General features: G+C 40.3%; 2 protein-coding genes across 8 annotated transcripts in view; one reads left to right on the top strand and one right to left on the bottom strand.

The window, feature by feature from the left end:
- cpeb3 (cytoplasmic polyadenylation element binding protein 3) overlaps positions 1-8,125 on the top strand; it is a 64,474-nt gene extending 56,349 nt beyond the window's left edge. For all 7 annotated transcript variants that reach the window (XM_036574562.1, XM_036574563.1, XM_036574564.1 and 4 more), the window contains 4 exons: positions 2,515-2,633; positions 3,200-3,314; positions 3,860-4,041; positions 7,686-8,125. In XM_036574562.1, coding sequence (XP_036430455.1) covers positions 2,515-2,633; positions 3,200-3,314; positions 3,860-4,041; positions 7,686-7,913 — 644 coding nt within the window. In that variant the 3' untranslated portion in view covers positions 7,914-8,125. The remainder of the gene's footprint in view (positions 1-2,514; positions 2,634-3,199; positions 3,315-3,859; positions 4,042-7,685) is intronic.
- Positions 8,126-14,219: 6,094 nt separating this feature from the next.
- The window catches only part of btaf1 (BTAF1 RNA polymerase II, B-TFIID transcription factor-associated), a 30,641-nt gene continuing 20,068 nt past the window's right edge, over positions 14,220-24,792 (bottom strand). Inside the window, exons 27-38 of the mRNA XM_036574557.1 lie at positions 24,285-24,406; positions 23,231-23,398; positions 22,907-22,984; positions 22,680-22,809; positions 21,014-21,155; positions 20,603-20,733; positions 20,400-20,522; positions 19,319-19,471; positions 18,828-19,039; positions 17,884-18,043; positions 17,624-17,794; positions 14,220-15,661 (exon numbers count right to left, since the gene is read on the bottom strand). Of these exons, the coding sequence (XP_036430450.1) occupies positions 15,515-15,661; positions 17,624-17,794; positions 17,884-18,043; positions 18,828-19,039; positions 19,319-19,471; positions 20,400-20,522; positions 20,603-20,733; positions 21,014-21,155; positions 22,680-22,809; positions 22,907-22,984; positions 23,231-23,398; positions 24,285-24,406 (1,737 nt within the window). The 3' untranslated portion in view covers positions 14,220-15,514. The remainder of the gene's footprint in view (positions 15,662-17,623; positions 17,795-17,883; positions 18,044-18,827; positions 19,040-19,318; positions 19,472-20,399; positions 20,523-20,602; positions 20,734-21,013; positions 21,156-22,679; positions 22,810-22,906; positions 22,985-23,230; positions 23,399-24,284; positions 24,407-24,792) is intronic.

Below are 24,792 nucleotides of genomic sequence, written 5' to 3' on the forward strand. Positions count from 1 at the left end.
GCCAGCCTCTGACATTTCTGTGATCTATATGTGTCTTATGCTACACAGAGTGCTGCTTAACATATAATAGTTTGTCAAAAAACAAAAAATAAATCAAATGAACACTTTTTTCCTCTTACCACAGATGCAGCCAGTCAGCCAGAACATATTTGGTGTCTGAATTATGAGGCTGAAGTAGCTAACAAGTAATACAAGATGCCTCAAACTGTGCTGAGGTGTTAAGTACTCTCAAATAGACGTGCTTATAAAGTTTCTGACACTGACATACTGTTATCTATAAAAGCAAAAAAAATGTAATGGTAAATAGAGTGTCTGGTGGTGGAATTCAGTAAATCTCTAGCTAGATACCTGAGGGCATCGTGGAGAAATGTGGAACCAAACTTTGTTCTTCAAACTATTCAAATGTAGAAGTTCTTGTTAGTCTTTTACTGTGTTTGTGTTTATTTGTATCATGTCTAATGATATATAGTGTTTTACAAGCGGAAGCGCACGTCTTGTCCAGATAAGTGGTTTTAAACAATGTGCTTAAGTGCCTAAGACGTCTTCACTGTGCTGTATATGATATAATACTGTAGACGTCTCAGTCGATCAGGGCAGCTTGAATAACAGTGAAACACCAGACAGGATTTTTCATATATTTCACCTCTCATGATTGAGAGAGAGAGAAGCTCAGGGGGAGGGCTTTATTGTTTTTGAACTTTTCCCTGTGAGGATAAATGGCTTTCTCTCTCTCTCTGACTCACTCTTTTTCTTTGTGTCTTTCTCCTAGTCTCTCTCTTTCTCACTGTCTTATTTGTGTCTGTTTGTATAGGCTGTCTTTCTTCCTTCCTGTCTCTCTTTTCTGCTCTCAATCTTTCTTTCTTTTTTCTCTTTTGCTTTCATGCTTTCTTTCTATATCTTCTTTTTTCCTTCTCTTTTTCTTGTCTTTCATTTTCTTTACTTCTCGCTCTTTCTTTCTGTCTGTCTCCCCTCCTTCTTTTTTATGTTCTTGTATGATGATTACTAGAATACAGGGTCCTGTATCCATTTATGTGCAGCTTATTAGCCAGTCAACTCATTTTTTCTTCGCTCTGTTTATTTATTTGTATTTATTAATTGTACAAGAAGGTACAGTAAATACAAACAAGAAAACAACAACAAAAAAGGGAATGTGCAGGGAAAGGAAAAAAAAAGTCTAGAAAGGGCTTGTACAAAGCATAAAATAAAAAAATATATAAATTAAATAAAAACAAAGACAAAATTACAAAAAAAACACAAACACAGTTTGTTTTTACATTTAGGTTTGTTAGAGAGAGAAGATGAGTTTTATTTCCACTTTCATTCATTTTAAGTTTATGTCTCTCTCTCTTTCTTTCTTTCTTTCTTTCTTTCTTTCTTTCTCTCTTTCTCTCTCTTTCTCTTTCTCTCTCTCTCTCTCTCTCTCTCTCTCTCTCTCTCTCTCTTCCTCCCTCTCTCCCTCTCTGCATTATCGTTGGCTGACTCAGTATTATTTTTTTCTCCTCTCGCTCTTCTGTTTTTCCGTAAGCTGCTGATGGAATGCTGAAAGTAAAGCGTGACAGTTGCACATTCCGGAGTGTTCCGTTTCCCCAGCGATGCGTCTAGCCCATCCTGAGCTGAACTCTGTGCTGAACTCAGACATGCACAGGTTCACTCTGGCCCGGCCTCAAGCCTCCTCTGGCTCGGCGCCACATGCCTGTGCTGCGTGTGTTCCACTGCAGTGGGAGCAGGAGAGTCTCTTGGGGCAGGCTGTACATGAAACAACAAACAAATAGCGTTTAAAACACTGTAAAACCCACAGGGTGCATGTGTTTTACAGTGGATTTTATGTTTGCAATTAGACTAAATCATCAAAGTCAATTAATGCTTTTATCTCCTTCCCCAGATCTGTTCAGTCTGCCACGTTCAGTATTAGGAGTTTGCTTCTTTAGTTTTGCATTAAAGCTACGAGGACAATGTAATTATGAACAAGTAAAAGAAGCTTATACCCCATTAGTTAGCACTGTGTGAACTGCATGTCTAAATTATCATACATTTGCCTCAAACTGTGTTGAGTTGTAATCTTAAAGAGAGACTTGCTTATGCAGTTTCTGATACTGTATATCGTACATAGTCAGCTTAGTTAGGCACAGATCTGATCACTTAGATACTGGTGGGGTATATGTTTGTTACTTGTTAGCTACATTAGCCGTGTATTTCAATTGCAAAGGTGAAATCAGTTTCAGACATAGGACACGTCTTGGCTGGTCAGCTTTGCTGCACAATGACTTTTTGTAGTACAACATCCACATCTTTCCTTCTACTGCCATTTTATTTTGAAACGAAAAGTTTCACAGTGTTGCCATACTGTAGACGCATCTGCCCTTTTACTGAACTTTAGCAGCTGTGTCTTTCCAGACCCAGCTGACCTCGAATAACTCTCTGTCTCTCTCTCTCTCTCTCTCTCTCTCCTCTCCCTCTCTCTCTCTCTCTCTCTTTCTCTCTCTCTCTCTCTTTCTTTTTTCTGTGTTTGTGCAGGTTATGCCTTCCTGCTGTTTCAGGAGGAGAGCTCTGTGCAGGCCCTCATTGACGCCTGTATTGAGGAAGATGGAAAACTGTACTTGTGTGTTTCCAGTCCCACTATTAAAGATAAACCAGTGAGTTTACCTGCCTCAGTGATGCTGCAGAAAGCAAAAAAGGCAAAATTTGACCATGTTAGTTATATGAAACATACATAACGATAATTGTATGTGATGTCACATTAAGTAGAAGTTTTTATTGCTAGTCATTGTTTTTCCAGTTGTTCAGTTATCTCATAGTTTACTACAAATCCAGTGTTCATAAGCATTCTCTTACAGAGCTACCTTAATTAGGAGCAGCGGTGCAAAAGTTTCAGTTTCTGAATCCTTAAACATATTTAAAAATGAAAGTTATTTAGTTTATTTAATTGTTTTCATTTTTCATTGTTTTCTATGGTAGTGTTTTTTGGCTTCTGGTTTTAATTACAAAAAATGGTTTTCTTTGTTTAAATGTCAGCTTGTCATTTTGATTAATGTTCTCTAACTAGTCCACCTTTCTTTTGTTGTGCAGTTTGTATACAACTTTTCCTCAGTAAACTGGCTATATCAACACTGGAAACCTATCAGAAAACACAGTGTACTCACTTAAGAAAGCAATTATTCAGAGAAATTGAGGATAGATTGAGATCTTCCTTGTTCTTCAGGTCCAAATCCGCCCTTGGAATCTGAGCGACAGTGACTTTGTGATGGACGGCTCCCAGCCTCTAGACCCCCGTAAGACCATCTTTGTCGGAGGGGTTCCACGACCTCTGCGCGCAGGTGAGAGATGACTTGAAAGATTGTGTGAGTCATGTGTTTGATGCATGTGCTTTTTTTAATGCTCCCTTTTTTGTTCTGCCTGTGTGAGAAGTATTGTTCATATTTTTAACATCAGCATCACTCTGCCCAGGGACTGCAGACAAAAATATAGCCATTTGTCTAAATCTGGCTCATTTACATCATGAAATAATGATGATGATTAGTGCACATTGTCCCTGATTAATAAACAGAAAGTAAAGATTTTTTTAGAGAGATGTTTTTTTTTGTTGTAAATGAGGCCTTTCTACAATCATACTGCTAGTATTTTATGCTACTTAACAGCCCTTTTCTTTTACACGTTACGGTGGTCTTTAGTTTTTTCAGTTGTAAGTTTGTTTCTTTGTGTTTTTCTTGTTTCAAATTTGGTTTAGAAAATTTTAGCTCAAAGTTACTAAGTGAGATTAAATTTCTATATATTTGAGCACATTTTGAGAACGTTTTGGGTGACTGTTTTGTGCTACTTTCTGTTTTTCTCTTCTCGTGTGTTTGTATGTTAATGTGTGTAGTGGAGCTGGCAATGATTATGGACAGGCTGTATGGAGGCGTGTGCTATGCTGGCATTGACACTGATCCTGAGCTAAAGTACCCCAAAGGGGCTGGCCGAGTGGCCTTCTCCAATCAGCAGAGCTACATTGCTGCCATCAGCGCTCGATTTGTCCAGCTGCAACACAACGACATTGACAAACGAGTAAGTATACCAAGTGTCTTCCCTATTTACTGCTGTCCTTTCGGGTTTGCTGAATGTTACATAATTGTCTATCAGTTATAGAAAAACTTCTTGGCTGTCTTGAACCCAAAATGTTTACCTTTGACACAGATACTGAGTAAAATATCATAGTGCTCGGTAGGGGTGCGGGAAAAAATCGATTCTTAGATGCATCGATAATCGTTTTATAATCACATCGCAGCCCTCTGAATCGTAATCGAATCAAATCGTGAGGTGCCTAGAGATTCCCACCTCTAGTGCTTGGTACTTTAACATTTCCGGCATTTGGCAGACACTTGTATCCAGAGCGACTTACAAATTGATCATTTTTACAGAAGTAGGTGAAGGTAGTGTGACCTTACTGTATAGTATTGAAAAAAACATTGACTTTATATTGTTCAAAACTACTTGAAAATATGTATGTGATATGAAAAAAGTCTGGATTTCTCGCAGCACCACACCCTTACTTTTAAGCTCAGTCTCCTATAATCTCAAGAACTTACAGGACTCTGTATGTATGTTCTTGTATTACTGTGTTTATGTGGGAGCAAGTCTATGTGTGGAGTTCAGACATTGTAGATCATCCCTCTTGAAGCTCTACGCTGCCAACAGTCCATTCTGGTTGCCAGAATGTCCCGATTGCCCTCAGAACATTTCCCATTTCCAACAATACAAACGGAAACCCTTGGGCCGGCCATGTAATCAGCATGACCATTGGCTTCTGGAGGACTGACAGACATTTGAAGTTTCAGACACTGTCTGCCTAATTATAGACCTTTGCTTTTTCTTTCACATGCATATCCAGTGGAGCCGCTGGCTATTTTAGGCGTGTTCTCCTGTAGGGCATAACTGATGGTGACCAGGCTAAGACTGGCAGTCTGCCAGTTTAGTCAGATTGGGTTGAGGCTGTGTATGTGTGTGTGTGTGTGTGTGTGTGTGTGAGAACCTGTCACTGAATGGTATGGCTGTCACTAAACGTGATTGCCCAGAGGCAACCTGCTTTTGGGGCAGTACAGTACAGACTTAATGTGGTAGCAAGCAATTAAACTGGTTTTATTCAACTCGTGTAAATACAAAATTATAATTCCGCTGAAAAAAGACAATATTTTACCTCAGTTCAAACCTCAGAAACACTATGCCCTCTTCTACTTTTTACAGTGCAAATTTAGCACTGTTTTATTAAAAATGTACTGAAAATGTTTAAAAAGCACTACAAACACACATCCACCACAGGTATTATCTTCATGGAACCTCTTAAATACCAAAAACATCAACTACAATTAAATGAATATGGAATTATCACCAGCACTATTACTGTTTACTGTAGATGTTAAAAATAGTCACATGCCAAAGCCTGAATACCCCCAGTCACATTATATGTTTTTGTTGAATTTTTACATGACAAAAGCAATATTTCCATCAGCTTCTCTCTTGTTCCACCTTTTTCAGTATATTTACTTCCTTGGTGACTTTTGAAAAGAAGGTAATTGTACATGGTTGTTGGAATTATCAGAATCTAAAACGTTATTGTCTCAAGTTCAGTGTTTAACTTGCACTGAATTCTGAATTTCCACCAAACGACAGACACTTTCTCGAGTACGTTCCATTTCAGACCTCTATTTTTAATTTATTATTCTTGTTGAGTGCGTCAAACCTGCAGCAAGTCATGACCTGTGACTGATTTCTTATTTATTTTTTCCCCCTTTCATTCAGTTCTATTCAGAGGTTCTGATGACTCAGCGGGGGGCTGAGTTTGTTCTTTGATGTGTGATATTTAAGGGAAGGCCAGGTGTAATTGCTCTCACTGCATCTGTGTGCCATTTAGCCACAAAGGTGACTGTGACATTTTCCATGTCCGTGTGATTGGACAATGAAACTAGACTCAGTGTGCACTGAATTTAACCATCGTCTGATAGAAGAATCATTAGCAGTAATTGGTTTTCTAGTATAAGTGTCTGTAGAATCATCAGGAATTTTAGAGAATCAGAGGTAGATGGCATACAATGTACAAAAATTGGGCTGCACGCATACTGCTTTCTGTCATTATTTTAGAACAGCTTTTTTTTTGTTTGTTTTGTTTGTTTTATCCTGCCTCTGGGGGTCTGCAGCACTGCCTAGGCTCAACTATTTTCTGCCTCAATCCACACCTAATCCAGCTCAGGAAGGTCTTGATAATCAGTTGATGAGCTGGATCAGACTGCGAGCTGTGGGTGTCCAGGAGCAGGATTAAAAATACAGAAAATCATAGAAAACAAAAAAACAAGAACACCAGAAACACCCTGGTGTTATCGGCACGCGTCTGTAGTGATGCTGGAGTTATTGGTACGTGGTTGCAGAGCCACAGCCATCTAGCCAGAGCCGGCCCAGATGCTTCCCTACAAGTACTAGCCAAGCCCAGCTGTGGCAAACCGGGTTAGTGGCCATATTGTTTCTGACCACATCTGACAATCTGCCAACTGTGCTAACAGCAAAGTGGGAATTGGGCAGGGGCATACCCAAGGAGTGGCCAGTGCCATCCTTGCATCATGTATGACCACCATTCCCGACCACCCAAGTTATGCAAAGTGTGACAGTCAGCTATCATTAATAAAGCAGTCACTGAGAAATGTTCTCCTACCTATTCCGTGTGAACGTTTTTACTTCACTATAAAAAAAAATCTGTTACCAATAATTATACGAGTCGGATGAAGCTGCACTCAATAATCAGCTTGTCATTGCTCTGATAGTGCTGAGAAAACAAATTAGTGAATGCTAGTCAAAGCCTTAATGTTAGCCTTCATTTTGTTTTAAAGAAGCAGCTAACATTGGACTTCTGCTTTAGGGCAACACGGTTAAAGGCAACTAAAGAATTAATTCTGCCTCAAATTAATAGAGTATTTTGTTTTGTTAAGCTGTTGAGCTGTGAATCGCATGATTTTAACCAACAACAGTATTTAGCAGTAGAAATTATATATATATATATATATATATATATATATATAGTTTTTTAACCAAAAACAGGAACAAAATCAGTTTCAGCTGTTTTTGACAGTTGACAAAGTTATTTTAATGATGTAGGCCTAATATAAGTGTGGAAGAACTGCTTTTTCTTCCCCCTCCCCAGTCGTTTGCCACCCCAAGAAAAATATCAGTTCTAACTTGGCCACTTGACCAGATGATAAGACTATAAGCTGGATAAGAATACAAGTTCTCTGATTAACCAAAATAATAATAAACTCTTATTGATCAGAATTTGGCTCTGAATGAGCTGAACCTTCACTCACTAGGAAAAAAATCACAGTGCATCTAATAGTAAAAAAAAAAGGCCTGGTGCATCTTTTATACAGTGATAGAACCAGCAGTGCATTGAAATCTCTGATTCTACGTGCTAAAACATTTTACTGACCAGCACAACCATACACACACACACACACACACACACACACACACAGACTGTAATCTCAGATGCAGATTTAAAATAGTCTCTAAATGTATCACTACTAAGATGTTTGGTTTGCTAAAGTTAACTGGTATTTGCATGATCTCTAACCCCTGCAGTGCAGCTCTGCTTCTTTTGTGACCTGTTCTCTGCTGCCTGCTCTGTTTTGGTTAAGCTCATCAGCAGTAACTTCTGTCTCTGTCCGTAGGTGGAGGTGAAGCCGTACGTGCTGGACGATCAGATGTGTGATGAGTGTCAGGGTGCGCGCTGCGGGGGGAAGTTCGCCCCATTCTTCTGTGCCAACGTCACCTGCCTGCAGTACTACTGCGAGTACTGCTGGGCCAGCATCCACTCCCGTGCCGGCCGCGAGTTCCACAAACCGCTGGTCAAAGAGGGAGGAGACCGGCCCCGCCACGTCTCTTTCCGCTGGAGCTGATGGGGGCTCACTCCAGCCCCTCCCCGTCAATCTCCGATCACCCTCCCTGCACAGCCTAGATCAGTGCTGACCACCCCCTCCCCCCAGTCAACCAACTAACCACCACCGTCATGACTACAAGCGACAACTACAACTGAAGATAACATGGGTCTTTTATCTTTTCTTTTTAGAAACAAAAAAAAAAGAATCATCACAGCTCTTAATATCTTTGTCCACTATACTCTCTGCTAATGAACATTCAGACAAATAAGAATTTTGAGAGTTTTTCTGCTCAGAAATTGCACTTTGGCACACATGTACACAGATCACACTTGATGTTGTTAGCTAGGTTGTGAGAATACTGTTCTTTTCAGATTTATTTTGGTTTTCTTTTTTGTTTTTTTGTTTTTTTTAATTTGGTCAGTGTTCCCTATAGGATACCATTAGACAAGAGTGAGGTTATACACATGCAAACACACATCTATATATAAATATATATACATATATATATATATATTTAAAAAGAATATATTTTTTATTTTGTATCTATCTATAAACACATAGATAATTTTGGATTTTTTGTGAAAGAAGCATGCACTTATTTTCAGAAATGGTAGATGATTGCCCCTAGTAGAAAACGAGGGAGAGGAAATTTAAAGTACCAAAGGTAAAAACATATTAATTCATTAAGAAATTCAGGCATAGGTGGCATATGATGTAGCAAATTTCAGCGATTTATGACATTCTGTAGTAAAAGGTTAAGAAAAAGAGAAATACACCCAAATTAGAATAATACACCTATTTGCTCTCCATTTTGGAAATACTAGTACTATTAATACCTCATGTTCGCAATCAGAAATTAGTTTTCTTTGCTTATAATTTTTAGGCCTTTATTTTTTTAAATAATATTATTTTTTAGTGTTATGTACATGTAATGCTGCAATAGCTTTTGCTGCTAAATCCATGGTATATGAACCTATACCATAGTACTTTATTCAGGCTAGGGTGTGGATGAGATGAGGAAAGGTTAGGGCACCTGGTTGTGGGGTGGACAGGCTAGCATGAGAGAGGGGGGCCTTCCCCCCCAGGACCGCACTCGGCGGGGTCGGCGTTTGCCCCTAAAACTGCATGTTTATCCAAATCAGGTTGCTGCATGCAATAGAATTTTAGTATCGAGTCTACTATTCAACTCGGCCCACTTTGCACACCGTAGATGAACACACAGAGCACGAAAACTGGACAGGAACGAGAAGCCTGAGGGGAGTCCTGATTGATGATCTCCCCCCGCCCCGAGTGAAACTCGGCCTGATTCGCGTCAGTGAGTGAGCGGACGACTACACTGCAATTACAAATTAAAAGGCCTAGATGTAGGATAGCCTTCAAACAAACTGTCTCTATAGTAGGTGAAGAACATTTTTTGCAGTGATTGTTGATATAATTGTGCAATTTTTTATACAGTATGTAGTTAGGTTTGAGTATGCCTAGAACTGTGATTCGCTTTAACTGTTATTGATGTCTAACACAAGTCCTGTGAATCTTCATACCCAGTGTATACAGCACACACAGACATGTATAATCACACACAGAGAGCCTCTTCCCTGATTGTTGTTCCCAACACACGTTCACGTACTCTGACACGACTACACTTCTGCTAGTTCTCACTCACATGAGGACATAAAAGGTGAGCTTGACTCTGAGAAACATGAGTTCTCTGTGTGTACCGTTTATTATTTTCATCTATTGTCATATCTCCCCTTCCCTTAACCCCTACAAAACTAAGAGAAGAAAAAAACTCCTAAAACAACCCACCAAAGAGCTCTCACGGTCTACACTCCCACCCTTCACTAGAACTAACAGCAGGTCAGGCCGTGTTCCTCACACCCGTACACTAGCCCGACTAGGAAGGCGATCAGAAAATATGAGGAGACGTACGCTCGAGCTCCCTCAGAGGCCCTCATACACAAGCTCGAACAGTGTGGCTGTAGGGCATTGGATTAACATTGCCAGAACATTGTGTGCTTGCTGCATTTATATACAGATTTTTTCCTGCAAAGCTTGAAGAATAGAAACAACCTGCTAATAACGATGGTGGATATTTTTTAAATGAAATAGTCTATGGTTATGGGAGGGAGGGAGGGAGGGTGGGGGGGAGAGTGGGAGGGGTTATGGAAAAGCAAACCAGAATGAAAAAACCAAGTATCGGCTGCTGACTTGGGGAAGAGTTGAGTTTGCTACAAGAGTGAGTTGAGGGGGCTTAGCAACACTGAGGCTTCAGCACATGGCTGCTGTGAGGAGTGTGTCCTCCAAACACTGCGAGCAAGTCGTGTGTATCACATCCCTGTTCTCATTTAGTGCAGGAAAAACCCTGCAGCCTGGGTTTTTTAGTCATAAAGGATGGAACTTTTTTTGTTTTGTTTTGTGTTGTTTCAGAAAAATGGAAAATGTAAACAATAAAAACCTACTTTTTTACTGATGGAGAAAAACCCAGAAAACTAACCAAGAGGTTGACAAGTTACGGTGAGAATCCCTACGGACGTGAATTCTGGGTGGTTTTGTGATATTTCCTTCCCTGCCCAGAAGAGTTTTCTATATCTGTTCCTTTTTTCTGTAATAGACATTTGTTATGCACTACTCTTTGTATCTGGATGGTTAGCTATCAGTCAGCTATATTGTTTTTTCTTTTCTTTCTTGAGAGAGCGAGAGAGAGAGAGAACCGTAGAAAAAATGTGTGCTTTCTGACTGACATGATCTTTTGCAATACCTCAATTTTGAAATATAGGAGAGAAATTGATATTTTCTAAGTAAGTTTATTCAAATACAAAATATATATTAATTTAAATTTGCAAGAAAATGATTTAACAGATGGTTTATTTTATTTTTGTCATGTTTGTTTGCTTTTACTTTTAATTTTATTGTTTTTTGTTGTTTTTTTTTGGAAAAAAATATAAAAAGAAAAAAAAAAAGCAACTGAAGGAGCTAGAGCTTTATAACTTTAATATAGTCATAGCTGAAGTGTAGAGACGACCTTGACGCAGAGTTCAAAGATTCCCCACCCTTATGACGTGACAGTGTTAAAAAGAATCAGTTCTTACAAAACCCACCTTGACCCCAGACAAAAGAAAAAGAATGGTCAACAGTCCTTTAGGTGCTTAGAAAGTCAACTGAAGATCCTTCCCATGTTTTTGTATGGAGTTTCTAATCGGTCATTGACTACGCTGACCAGAGGATTAAATCTTCTGTTCATGTTCAGTTTTTTTTAGAGAACTTTTTTTATGTTTGTGTTCCCCTTTGTTTTGTAAAAGATGCAAAAATGCCCTAATTTGTGAACCTGACCTGGTTTAAGCTAAATCATTTTGGAGGTTCCTGGAGAGAAAGAGAGAGAAAAGCTTGTTATTTTTAAAGCAAAGAGATGCTAAACGTTTCAGCTGTAACTTGATCGAAAGCCCCCAAGGTGCATCAGCGGTGTGGTGGCCTTCTATTCACCTAAGACTTGAATTAGTCCCATTTTTTTAAGGCTATAACCTCGATTCTTTGTTGTAATGTGCAATACTGTTTGTACTGTTTGTAAAAAAGAAAACAAAAAAAAAAGAAAAGAAAAAGAGGCATAAATCTTTATTGCAGATTTATTTTCATTGCAAGCATTGTGATTCACTAAAATCATTTTCTACTGTGTATTTACCTACTCTACATGCTAGTACCTTCCAGTGGTAATGTAGCCTTTGTACTGAGAAATTTTTTCATTATTTTTAGAGATTTTTTGCAAAAAAAAAAAGAACGGAATTAAAACATTTACATATTTTTTTTTTTCTTTTTTTATTTCATATTTCTTTACAGACTTATTTCTCAACCATTAATATTAGCTGTATTTCTGGGGGAGACTTTCATATCTGGTCAATGTCATTAATATTATTTTGTATTTTTTACTTGGAATAAATTAATTTTATGATGCTAATTCTTAAAAAAAATTCTTTTTTGTTCATTTTATTTTATGAAGCTGAAAAAAAAACCTTTGTAATGTTACTAAAGTGTCTAGAATTTTTGAAATGCAAAGCTTTGTGTTAACTCGCTGATGTTGCTTACATTAGTGTGACGATCTAAAGTATGGAAGAAGAAGAAACTCACTAAAAGAAACTAAATGATGCTTGGTAATGTAAAGTGATTGGCAATGTATTGAACGGATGGGCAATAAAAGAAAATGGCAGAAAGGAGCCAATCTGAGGTGGATGTTCTGATGGAGCGGGAGCCGGATAGTACTGCAGTTGCTTCTGTTTTTATTGCTACCACTTAAAAGCCCACTTTTGTACTGTAAATGCAAACTTCAGTGGCCAGAGGAGACGTCACAAGACCTTTCTGGAAGCATTTCTCACCCTCTGATCAACCAAACGCCCAGTGTAGATGCTTTTCCAGCAGCTTAGGCCACCACGGTGATTGTAGCCCTGCTTGAATGTACTTGCTTAGACTTTTCTCACTTCATCACTGCAGATCATGGATATTTGTTGAGCTTCATAATGCGCTTCACTTCTTTAAGTGGGTTAAATGGCCAGCATTGTGTGTCAGTAAGTGTGAAGGCCTAGACTACAAATGACATCATGATCACATCTCTGACCGGCATGACCATTACATATTGCGCAGATAGCCCCTTGCAATGCTCCAGCAGTGGTCTTGTGATGACCCCCTTCTGTGCCGAGGTCAAACTAAGCAAGAATGTTCTTTCTAGCTTGCCTTTTTTGTACCTGTTTGTTTTGGCCTTTTACTAATCCTAGACTTGCATACTAACCTGCTGGTGTCCTCCTCCTCCTCAAGGTTATTATTTGGCTCATTACCGTCACGTATTGATTAATATTATTATTTCACGATTAGCACACTGCAACCATTTTGTACCCCCTGTAATAAAATGACCTTACTATGTAATCAATAGGGTCACTAAACAGTTGATGGGGACAAGAAAATGACCAAGAAAAGTCGTATGGTGATGGCAGTTTCACGTAATCTCTGTCTATATATTTCATGTAACGATAGATTTTGGGTAGTATATATTCACCTGTGCTTCATTGTCATTCTCTGTGGGCGAATCGACAGCCCATTCAATCATGTTGTGGTTTCCAAAAAAGCAAAAAAAAAGCAAATATATATTAAAAAAAAGATTGATTTCCTTCTCTAATTTGTTTTAATTTATAACTAATGACAGGTTCTACCATGACAACGTTTTGAGATTGTTGACTTGGACCTGTGCTTGTCTAACGTTGTAGTTAAACTGTGATTAAAAAAAAAAAGGAAAGAAAAAAAAAAACAAACATGGAGGGCAATGCTGCTATTGCTTATGACTTGCTTCAAGTTTGTAGTTCCCGCCTTCATTATTTTCCCCTTTTCTGTACTAATAAGCAGATCTTATTAAACATAGTTGTATGATGCTGTGAAATACTGTCGTCCTTTGCATGGCCTCTCTTTCTGAAGCTCTTGTGTGCCTGATGTGCGTGTCGCGTGTCCCGTGTGTGAAACAAAGGTTCTAACGCCAAGATCGTCCTTCAGTCAAATTTATAATCATAATATACGGTAGAGCATTTGCTGAAATGTCTATGTATTTGGGGAAAATGCAGTTTAGACTGGAGCGACTCCAGCAACTGTATACAAACAAACTCTTTAGAAGTGTGGTCAATCAGGGTTCTACAGGCGACATAACAGTGACGTCAGACTATCTAATATTATTCATACAACAGTCGGTTCAAGTCACGCCAGCTGATTGGTTGAGAAGCGTTCTAACCGTCTTTTTTCCACAAAAACTATCACTCCGGTGAGACGCCGTTGCTAAGTAACGACTTTTTTTTACTTCTTACTTGGCGCACAAAAAGAAAATTGATACTTTTAAGATCACATTTGACCGATAGCCGATTTGGTCAGACTCTGAAGATGAGACTACACTAAACTCCCAAACTGTCAGCTGGTCTGTGTGGAGCTGGAGAACGAACTGCTGGCTGTGCGGCGAGTGAGCGGAGCTCGATACTCTGATGTAGCAACGAGCTGCTTGTTAAGGAACTATAATTTGGCGGAAGGAACTGCTAACATTAAAACATATTAAATGCCACGTTCACGGGCCAGTTTATTAATTTCTTACTTTATTTATTTAACTGTTGTATAAAAACAACAGAACACTCGAGGTCGTGTGTTGTCGCTGTAACACCACGGCTGTGATGATCTGTGATGACTGTAGCGATCAATACTCCAGCATTTGCAGTGTGTTGTAGTTCAAGCTCCTGAGAGCTGAACCAGCTCATCTAAAAGCAGATAGTAAAAGCAGAGAAAAAGGACAGACCCACCCAACCACCTCACTCCAAATACAAACAACGCAGTCTTGAATTTAATCTCTGATACATTACAATATATATTCAAAATAAAGCTGGTGTTGTGACAACATATGACTGACATATCCAGCAGTCCTCTGTGCAGGGTAAGAGAATTTAAAACATGCCATATTGACTGTTCAATGAATTATTTGAATCACAAAACGTAGGGGCCAGTAGAGCCCCCTTCAAATTCCACCGTGGAGCAATGCGGCTGGACCACTCAGAATATTCTAGAACAGATACAAAAGGATGTGCAGTTTTTTCCTTCTGTTGCAGAGAAATAAGACAGGCATCAAAGAAAGCTCGTTAGAATTTATTAAAATTCTATCAGCTTAACCAAAGAAAGCAAATTACAGAAGTATTTACAAGTCCTTGTTTTTCCTATTTTAAAACTATCCAACAAGGTTTCGTGAGCATCCTATGTCTGCCAGGTCAACAGTACCCATGATTAGTCAATGCCATGCCCTCGCACATGGTGAGACATTTCACATTTTCTCTGTGTGCAAGTGCGGCATGGCAGGCTGCTTGTTTCATGTTTCTGATCTGAGCTAAAGTGATGGGTGAGGGACTGACAGGCACTGTGCTTCAGAGGAAAGTCTACTGCCCCCTAGTGGAAAGGAAGATGAACTCTTATTTCCCCCCAGTTCCTTTTTTCCTCCTTACTAATAAAAAGCCTCTACACCATACCCCATAGATCTACATAAAAGGCTACACAAGCCTTTTCAGTGCATTGGGGATTGCTAAGATGGCTATTTTGTTCTACAAAAATAAATGAAATACAAAATCCTAAAGCTTATGTCTATTAAGATCAAATACTGATAGGTGATTCAACTTTGAGGTAAGCTTTAAGACTGTATAGGAGAGGGAAAGTAGTGGATTATACTGATTAAATGCATCCAACATCCCAGAAACACTGTGCAGGAGCCCCCGCGGTACGTATGAGAATGTGTCCATGGACAGAGACATCATGATGAATGAGAGCTAATTACAATCCTGTTCATCCTCAGCTTGGATCGAGCTGGCAGTATGGGGTTGGTTGGTGAGGGTCACGCATGGAGTGTACGGCGTCTTTAAGACAGCTGAGGCTCAGGCTGACAGGACCAAATGAATATTGAGGGAATAATCATGGTCAAATGTCCTCATGTAGATGGCGTTCTGAACCAAAACGACCCACGTTACGGTCTGTAACAGCTAAAAAGGTGGTCCATAGCAAGGGAGGTTGCGATAGGCCAGAGACTGCAGACTTTGTGCGTGGGGGCTGGCTCAGCAAGGTGTGCTGGGTTAGTGCAGCGAGAGCATGAAGCTGTCCAGGTCGTATTCAGCCTCGTACTGCTGCTGGTCCCACAGTTCTCCCAGCCCGTCCAACACTGACTTCATGCTGGCCTTTCCTGAGGAGGAGGCCATTTCACTCTTCTCTGCTTTATCACCCTACATGCACAGAGAGAGTGTGAGTGAGTGAGTGAGTGAGTGAGTGAGTGAGTGAGTGAGTGAGTGAGTGAGTGAGAGAGAGAGAGAGAGAGAGAGAGAGAGAATATGCATTAGAACACATTTCACATTCAAATAATGTGAATTTTTATGTGAAAGAAAATGATGCTGTCAGAAAGCATTAGTGTGCCTTTGGGTGGCTGTATAATGTAACAAGGGTGTTGTGTGTATGCCTGCGGGTTTGTGGGGGTGTTGGTATGACAGCATGACTAAATACATGCATGTGTTTAACAAGGGAACAATGCGTACAGACAGAGCTGTGTTGTACAAAAGTATTTTTGTAATTCTGGATTTTAACCCAATTTTCTCCCCAATTTAGTCGTCGCCAATTCCACCCGCTAGTTAGGACAATCACACAATACTATCAACGCTAAGAGAGTGAAGGCTAACACAGGCTTCCTCCGAGACCTGTGAAACCAGCCACCGCTTCTTTTCAAACTGCCGCTCACGCAACATCATTGGACAGCTGAACGCGCTCGGAGGAAAGCGCCAACCGCCAGATCTGTTACGTCAGCTAACAGACGCCTGCGCGGACTAGCATCGCGTTGCGTGATGGGGGGAGAAGGAGGGGCCATCCTACCCACCCAGAGTGAGCGAGGCCAATTGTGCTCTCTTGGACTCCTGGCTACGGATGGCTGCAGCATCACCAGTGATCAGATTTTTGTAATTCTGTGAGTGTAACACAACTTTTAGCACCATTGTTTAGTGTGATCCAGGTGCCTCGCCTGGCTTCCAGGGCTTTAGCCTCTAATATTTTTCAACCAGTCCTGAACCGTCTAACGTTAACATGTTACATTTAATCCCAGCTTGATTATGGATCATTCTCATGAGGGAGGGAGGGGGAGAGAGAGAGAGAGAGAACTACAAAAGACCACATTGCATACAACTTTTTAAAATTATTTTGTTCAGAACACCCAATGAACATTGCTGAATCGCTGCATGTTTTGATGTGTAATTTCTTTAAAGGAAAAAAATAAATAAATAAATAAATAAATAAATAAAGGCAGCAACTGCACAATTTACAGAGTGATTAAAAACACTGTTGAGGGTGATATCCCCAAACAACTCTACAGTGAACTGTGCTGAGCCCCAGATATTTACAGGTCCAGCCAACACCCCTGGTGTGATACGTCTGTGTGGGAGAGTGAAGGCCACTTTCCTAATTTGTTTAGCAAGATGTGGCTCATGTGTGTGTACATTCACATTACAAAGATGACTGCAGGTGCATGTCTGCGCTAGGGATGTGCACAAGTACTCAACCTTTCAAGGCACCAGTTTTGGAATACTGAAATCATTATTTGGGTTTTTGTCATGTTTCATCATGAGAGCACAGAAAACAAACAGGCCAACAATTCAGAGAACAACTCATTTTGTTTTACAGGACTGTAAAATCTAAGTCTTGTGAGTAAATATACTTTGCTACTACAAAACACGAGTGCCTGAATGCAAGTATGCTGCTCAGAATTAAGGAGGATGTTAAGGATGTGGCTGAGAAGGCTTTTAAGCTGATGTTAGCAAGGTCCAGAAAGAGTAAACATGTATTTTCTCTAATACGTTGGTACAAAATAGCAGGTTCTCTTTAGCATCCAACACTGTACCAGTTAGTAAAAGCTCTTTAGCTCCTCTCAAGAGGCAGTTTCCGTTGCTCATCCAACATTAAAACCTACTGATTTCTTATAGCTATGTTTGATATATAACAGGTTTTAAAATTTTAACCTCAAGTGCTACCATCTAAAAAGTAAGCCTACAGCCCTATGCTAAATCGGTCAGAATGGCTATAGGTGCAAGCATCTCTGGTTCAAAAAACTACCAACCACTTGTTCAAACAGTATCATTAAATCTGCAGCCAGAGCGATCCACATAGGCCACAGTCAAAAGAACTACATGTGTTGAGGTTATACTGACCCGGTCCAGAGTGAAGAGGTTAAGCAGCTGGTCAGTACCCATGCTCTGGAGGCTAGAGTTCTCCTGGCTGATGACTGTGTTAGCTATGCTCATCTTAAACTTCTGCAGACCCATGATTTTCTCCTCTAGAGTGCCTCGCGTGATCAGACGATAAACGTTTACCACACGTTTCTGAAACGAAAATACACACAGTTTACAATATGAGCAAAAAAGTAGCATCTACTACTTACATGCCAGAAATTCAATATTTTGTCACATACCTGTCCTATTCTGTGAGCTCGGTCCATGGCCTGTAGGTCTCTCATAGGGTTCCAGTCATGTTCTACAAACACCACAGTATCAGCTCCTGTGAGATTCAAGCCCAAGCCACCCACATGGGTGGTCAGTAGCAGCACATCTATAGACGGGTCATTGTTGAACCTGTGAGAGAAAAAGACAAAAGTGAGACTCAGGGATTCTTAACATCAAACCAAATGAGGGATTGTTGAAGCTGTCATGAGTCGAAAAGCTTGAAGTCTACTAAAAGATGTCATGGGAATTCTTGACTGCTAATCAAAAGAGAGAGATTTTGCTTGGGTTGTTGACTTCATTCTTTTCAGTGTGGGCATACATGTGACTGAGAAAGGTACATTAGCCTGCAACGCAATAAGACTGCAGTTTCATGTTTTAACAGTACTGTAAAATTTGGAGATTTTGCTCGTATTTGCAGGTAGGTATATCATACGTTTTCCACTCTGAAACACGCATGCCTTAAGCTGAGCACACTGCTGAGCACGCACTGTTAAACACATGATTGAGAAGATAGATATAGTACAGCATTATTACCAACATGTCTAAATTAGCAACTCTAGCTGATGTTAGCATGTTCCAGAAGCACTGAAAACATTAGTTTGTCAGAGAAATATGTTGCTGGCACATTTGTCCACTGAGGACAAAAGACTACCTGTGAGAAGACGGTGAATCTCTATCAGCATCCAGTGTTGTACCAGTTAGCTGTGTTTGCTGATTATTTTATGTAACACCAGTGCTGTCATATGTAAGCTTACAGGCCTAATTTCAGCAAATATTCTTTTTTTTGTTCGTCCTTTTGTCCTTGGTTAGATTTTCCCATTTTTCCCATGGTTAGATTATCCAATTTTCTCCCCTTAGGGATATGCGTCGGAAGGCACATCCATAATATGTACACACGTGTCTATGTACAAACCTAGAAACTATAGAGTGGCGCAGGCCTGCAGGTACACTGCCATCCAGTCTGAGGTAGGTGACACTGGGCAGCTGTGGTTTCAACAGATCCTGCTCCACAATGTCCAACATACTCTTCAGCTGGCAGAAAATCAGCACACGGTGCTGAGCCACCACAGCCTCTGTGCCGCTGTCTGAAGATCCAGCCGAGCCCAGCCCACAGTCCAGCAGTAACTACACAGCACAGGAGAGAGTACAAGGAATTCTCTTTATTAAACTTGGGTTAGTTTTACCTGAGGAGGTACCACAATTACAGCTAGTCAGTCATTACTGACTAGATCTATCTATGATAGTCAGCAGTAATAAGTGAGGAATGAAAGATCTTCTGTAATTAATTGAACCAAGACTAAACTAGAGCAAGGAAAAACATAAGCAGAACAAGTCTACTACAGGACCAGGTCTGGAACCACTAATGCCATAGCAGGCTGCATGACTGGCTCTCAGCACGGCTACCTGTTTGAGAGCAGAGAGTTTGGGTGCATGCTGGATGTCCCGGAGGCTGGAGTGCTGGGAGGCCAGCTGTTCGGTGATGCGCTTGTGCTCTGGATGCTGAGAAGTCAGGACCAGCGCCGGGTGGTTACACAGCTTCCTCAGGTACTGCAGAGCCTACAACACATACAAAAATGCAATCAGTGCTTGTGTGGGTGCCAGTTTGTCCACGCTGCTCTCCCTCCCCCTGCTGCTGCTTTCTACTCCTCAGCAAGATAAGGGAGGTGACTGTCAGAGTACACATCTCTTACTGTACAGGTCAGAGAAATTACTTCTAACAGAACATGACTTGCGCACTCTAACAGTCTGTACCCCACAAGCACTTGCTGTCTGTCTGCAATGCCCAAGCCTGGATCCACTATTAGGAAAGTTCTACGTGAAATGAGGGTGCTGTGTGTATAAAGGGATACGTTTTCTCTACGGTTCACTCAGTTAGATGCAAAAGCACATAAAAAAAAACAAAAAAAAACCCGCTGTACTGAACTTGTACCTTTTAATTAAAGATTTGCCATTCTGGCCATTTCAATTGTTTAATAGCCAAAGTTTCTAGTAAGAAAGACATTTTGCCACTTATCTAAATGCCTTCATCAGCTAAATGGTCTGTTTGGGAGACCAGTACACAAACTCAAAAGTAGATTACACTGCCTTATATCTGCTGATGTACCTGTGACATTTAAAGTTTCTGCATATTTAAGTCCATTGAAAATGCTGAATCAATTAGTGTATTTTTCCCTAATGGAGCATTGTCACATTTTCCTCTTAGTCAGTCTAAATCTTGTATATCTGCTCTTTTAATGTGGTGTTTTTATTTACTGCCTGTCACCAATTACCCTTCAAGGATAATTAAAGTTCTACTACACTGAATTGAATTTTTGTATTCATACAGCTTTGTCACATTTACCTCTTCATCAGTGTAAGTCTTGTTGTTGGTAAAGATTTGTCATTTTTGTCAACAAAGTGAATGATGACGTTTTTATGCAATTTCCTGACAGGAGGGGAAAAACCACACATAAACTCCACTGGTCTTTGTGCAGTGGTGCCTGACCTGGAACACATGTCCTGTGGCCTTCAGTTTGGGTTTGTCCTCGTCCTCTTGCCCTGCTGTAGAGATGACATCGTCCACGCTCACCTTCGCCCGAGACTTAGCAAAGTCTTCATACAACTGAACCTACAAACAGAGAGAGGAGGATTACTAAAACTAACAGTGAACAACAGCCTTGGGCTTACAGTCAGTGCTAAGGTGTGTACCTGTAGAGGACTTAAGTTGCAGTAGTAGTCCTGTATAATCTTGGGTGGCAAGTCTTGGAGGACATCTTCCTTCATCCTTCTTAACAGGAAGGGTAGCACCTGCCGATGCAGTGCCTCCATAGCCAACACCCCTGAGAGAGAGACACGGTCACAACATTGTACAACAAAAGACACTGCAGAAGGTCATACAAAAACACTCAGAACGACCAGTAATTAATTTCCTCACAAGAACTTTAACACCAGGAAATGTCCCATAGACATCCATCAGAAAAATGCAGACACACAAAGGAGCTAAAAATAGCTCCTAGTGTAATGAACTTCCATCTTGCATTCAAGGTCTTATCTGAAGGAAAAGAGAGGAAGATTCATCTCTCGTTTCCAAATGCAAGGAAATAGCCATGACAGCCCTACCTGCTTCCTGCTCCCGAGAGGAGCTCTTGGCGTCTCGGCTGGCGAGGATGGGCTTCCCATATCGGGCAGCAAACTGGCGCTCTGTGCCCAGAAAGCCTGGCATCAGGAAGTCAAAGAGAGACCACAGTTCCAGAACATTATTCTAGTGAGAGAAGAGAAGAGAATGAAGAGGGAGGGGCACAGGTTCTGTATTACAACCATCCAACAAAAGCAGCAAGCAATTACTCAGGTAGATAAACTCATTGTTAAAGTGTTATATTAGTAGGAAGTACGTAATTATCTTCATACTTCTGCTTCATATTTCAGAGTGCATAAAATGATCTCTACATTTTTAATGTTTTGCCATCCAACCAGTTTAGGAATTGCACTTTATTTGGCATGATATTAGACTATTAGACTATATTAGACACAGATAACACTAACTGAGAAGAGCAAATCATAAGCTAATTTATATTACAAATTCATGAACTGTGAAATCAACTGACCCTCCCACACTTCACACGCTCCACATCGCTCTCTGAGATGGCACACATTTACAAATGCTCAGTTTTTGGATGCAGGAGGGAGAAAGGTCACTCTCTACATTCTGTTCCAAATAAGACCAAATCAAAATGGCTTAAATTTCTTTCTGGGGTTAAAGTGACACCCAGTACAAGAGTTTGTAGGAAACATTTTATTGCCAAATTTGAAAACTGGGCTCAACACAGCTCTGGATTTGCCAGCCGACTCGAGCCGAAAGGAGCAGCTTTCCCGACACTTACTGGAGGCAATGTGGATGGTAAGACGGTAAATCTTCATTTTTAAATCCCAGTCATCCATTTTACCAGTTATCTAGTTTAGCTTGCTATCCTTACATTAACATTAGCTTACAGAAATATGAACCAAAACCCCCAACAGCCTTTCTCCTGTTGTCTGTAGGGCACCTGCACCCTCCCAAAAAAGGGAGAGAAAATGCCAGTATATTGTTTATCCAGCTCGTATTTAGATGATTTTGGAGTTACAAATTTACAGTGAACAGTGAGGCTGAAGTTTACTTCCTATTTATCAGCTTCCTGTTAATTTTCCCGTTCCACCTTGAATGGCGCAGCAACTCCTGCTGCACCTTGTTGCAGCTTATCAGTGGTACCGTTTTACGACCATATTTATGTTTGTTAGCCAACTAATCAAAGGTTTTGCATTTTAGCTTTAATATTAACACAAAGCTGAAGTCAGCTTCCAACTTATCAGTTTTTTGTTCAAATTTTCCCGTTCCACCTTAAATGGTGCTGAAGTTACATTCTGTTTGTGGCCACCCATCCAGGCAGTTACGTTTCACACAGAGTCTGTCAAACAACCTGCTCTAGGCCATGCCCAGCAGAACAGTAAAAGATGACAGAGGAAAAAAGAAAACACAGAGCACTCCTTTTAATGTCATTTTTGGGGAAAGGTAGGTAAGGAGGTAACTGAAATAACACTTCTGCTGAAACATTTATGTTTCACAGATTTAAAAAAAAAACTGTGCAGGGCCATTAAATCATCTAAAATCCACAAAGACAAAATGTTTAAGGCAACCAGGTTTTCTTCTCCTACCAAAGAAGCTCCTTTTTAGTTAAAAAACAAATTCCATATACAACAAAGGGAGCTTACAAAGAGTAAAAGAGCAATAGTTTAGGAATTCCAGACTCACCTGAATGGGCGTTCCTGACAAGATAACTCTGTAGTTGGCAGCCAGCTGCTTAATAGCCTTGGAGAGTTTGGTCTTCCCATTCTTAATAACGTGACCCTCATCGAGGATACAATAATTGAATTTTATATTTCTGTTAAGGTGAGAAGAGAAATTGGCCTTTAAAAAAACAACCACACACACACACCAAAAAATCTCAAGTGTACACCAAGAAGAAGAGAGAGATTTACCTAAAAAAGTCAATGTCGTTCCGCACTACATCGTAAGAGGCTACTACAAGGTTGTGCTTTTTCACTTGGTGCTGTAATCTGGAACAGAAACAAAAACATTTGTGTCCCCTATATATAAAAGTGGATGAATCATTATCACCATCTGTCACCCATGGGACTAACTAGACTAAAACAAGATGTTTATGTTTCTGCTAAACTCCAATGACATCAGGAATTTCTTAAAATAATATATGGTGACAACGTTGCAACAACGTCCAAATACAACCCACACCAAGCCTCCAACTACAGCAGGAGATTCCTCAGTAATAACTCAGTAGCGCATACCGTGCTCTCTCTGTAGGGGGGCCTGTGTAATGCAGAGGGTTTAGAAACTCCTTAGCGCAGAACTTGCCCACCTCATCCACCCAGTGGCCGGTTAGAGTAGGTGGGCAAACTACTATGGATGGCAGAGGACAACAGTCTGCAGCCTTGGTCTTGGCATACTCCTGTGTCCTGCACACAGACACAAACAAAATTAGGTGATTTAAAAGATAATACACATGTAAGTGGAAATGTTTCAATCAGGAATGGTTAATGATTTCCCAGCTCCTTCTGAAAACACAAGGAGACATTGCAGCTGTTACTGATTGGGGACACAAGTATTCAGACACCCCTTATAATGAGTGAATTCAGTTACTTTAAGGTGTACTAACTGCTGACACTGGCGTTGAACTGCATACACACAGCTTAATGGCAGCATCGGCTAGAGAGGTATAAGGCCACCTAGAACGGGGATTTTTTTTTGGTACTTTCTGGAGTAATGGTGCACCATGTACCTTTGGAGAGGAGTTGAGTGGCATTTGCAATCATATCCTCACAGCAATGTTCTAACAAGCTTTCTCATTTGAGTTGTCTCTTTTACTGCAGCAAATGGGAAAAACTCCATACAGAAATCAAAGTGCACCAGAATGAATGACTTTTTCCTGTATGACGACGCATTTCCAAGTGAAACATGGTATCAGGGAGGGTCTCTGAGAAAGCTCAGTGTTTTTGCTCAGTGATACATGCTGGTGGAAGGGAAAACACTGTTCATTATTATTTTTCTCCACAACCCAATGGTGCATAGTAATGTAACCAAAAATTAAGACATTTTGGAGGCAGACAAAAGACAGAAGTCAATGGGAAAACAAGAAATGTCTTTTAAATGAGATATGAAGAATCAGGCTTAATGTAAACAAACTCACAAGATAACAAAAAAAAAGTCAACTTTTGATTTCAGTTGGACTTTAATACGCTAATTTCTAAAGAAATGCTGAATAAGCAGGTGTCTACAAATTTTTGGATGTAGAGTGCAAGTCAAGCACAGCAGCATGTAGTTTGGCATTTATAAGTTTTATACCTGAGGTAGTGGTCTCCAGCGAGAATGCAGATGGACTGCAGGGTTTTGCCCAAGCCCATGTCATCACACAGGATCCCATGCAGCTTGTATTTATTCAAGAATGCCAACCAGTTTACTCCATCCTGCACCAGAGAGATTATACACATACAGTATTACAGAGCCATCAGCAAGTAACGCATTCACAGCACACTACAGTAATGCTGGCAGAATTTTTGTTTAAACATAGCTCAACTTTTCATGCAGCACTGCTATATAAACTACAACCTCCATTTTTGTTTTATGAAGCTTATGAAATGGTGTAGCATCCTTAGTACTTCTAGTAACTTTCAAAAGCCACTTAATCTATTTGTATGTTTCCTAGTAATCACCATAGAACTGTGCTAACAGTATAAACAGTGTTTTTCCCTGGCTTGCTACTTGCTTCATCTTTCCCATGTGCACAGAAGGCTGGAGACCTACTACACAACCAGCCCATTTCAAAGGTAGATGGTACTCTCTAGAGTTGGCT

This window comes from Colossoma macropomum, unplaced genomic scaffold (genome assembly GCF_904425465.1).
Source record: "Colossoma macropomum unplaced genomic scaffold, Colossoma_macropomum, whole genome shotgun sequence".
Lineage (NCBI taxonomy): Eukaryota > Metazoa > Chordata > Actinopteri > Characiformes > Serrasalmidae > Colossoma > Colossoma macropomum.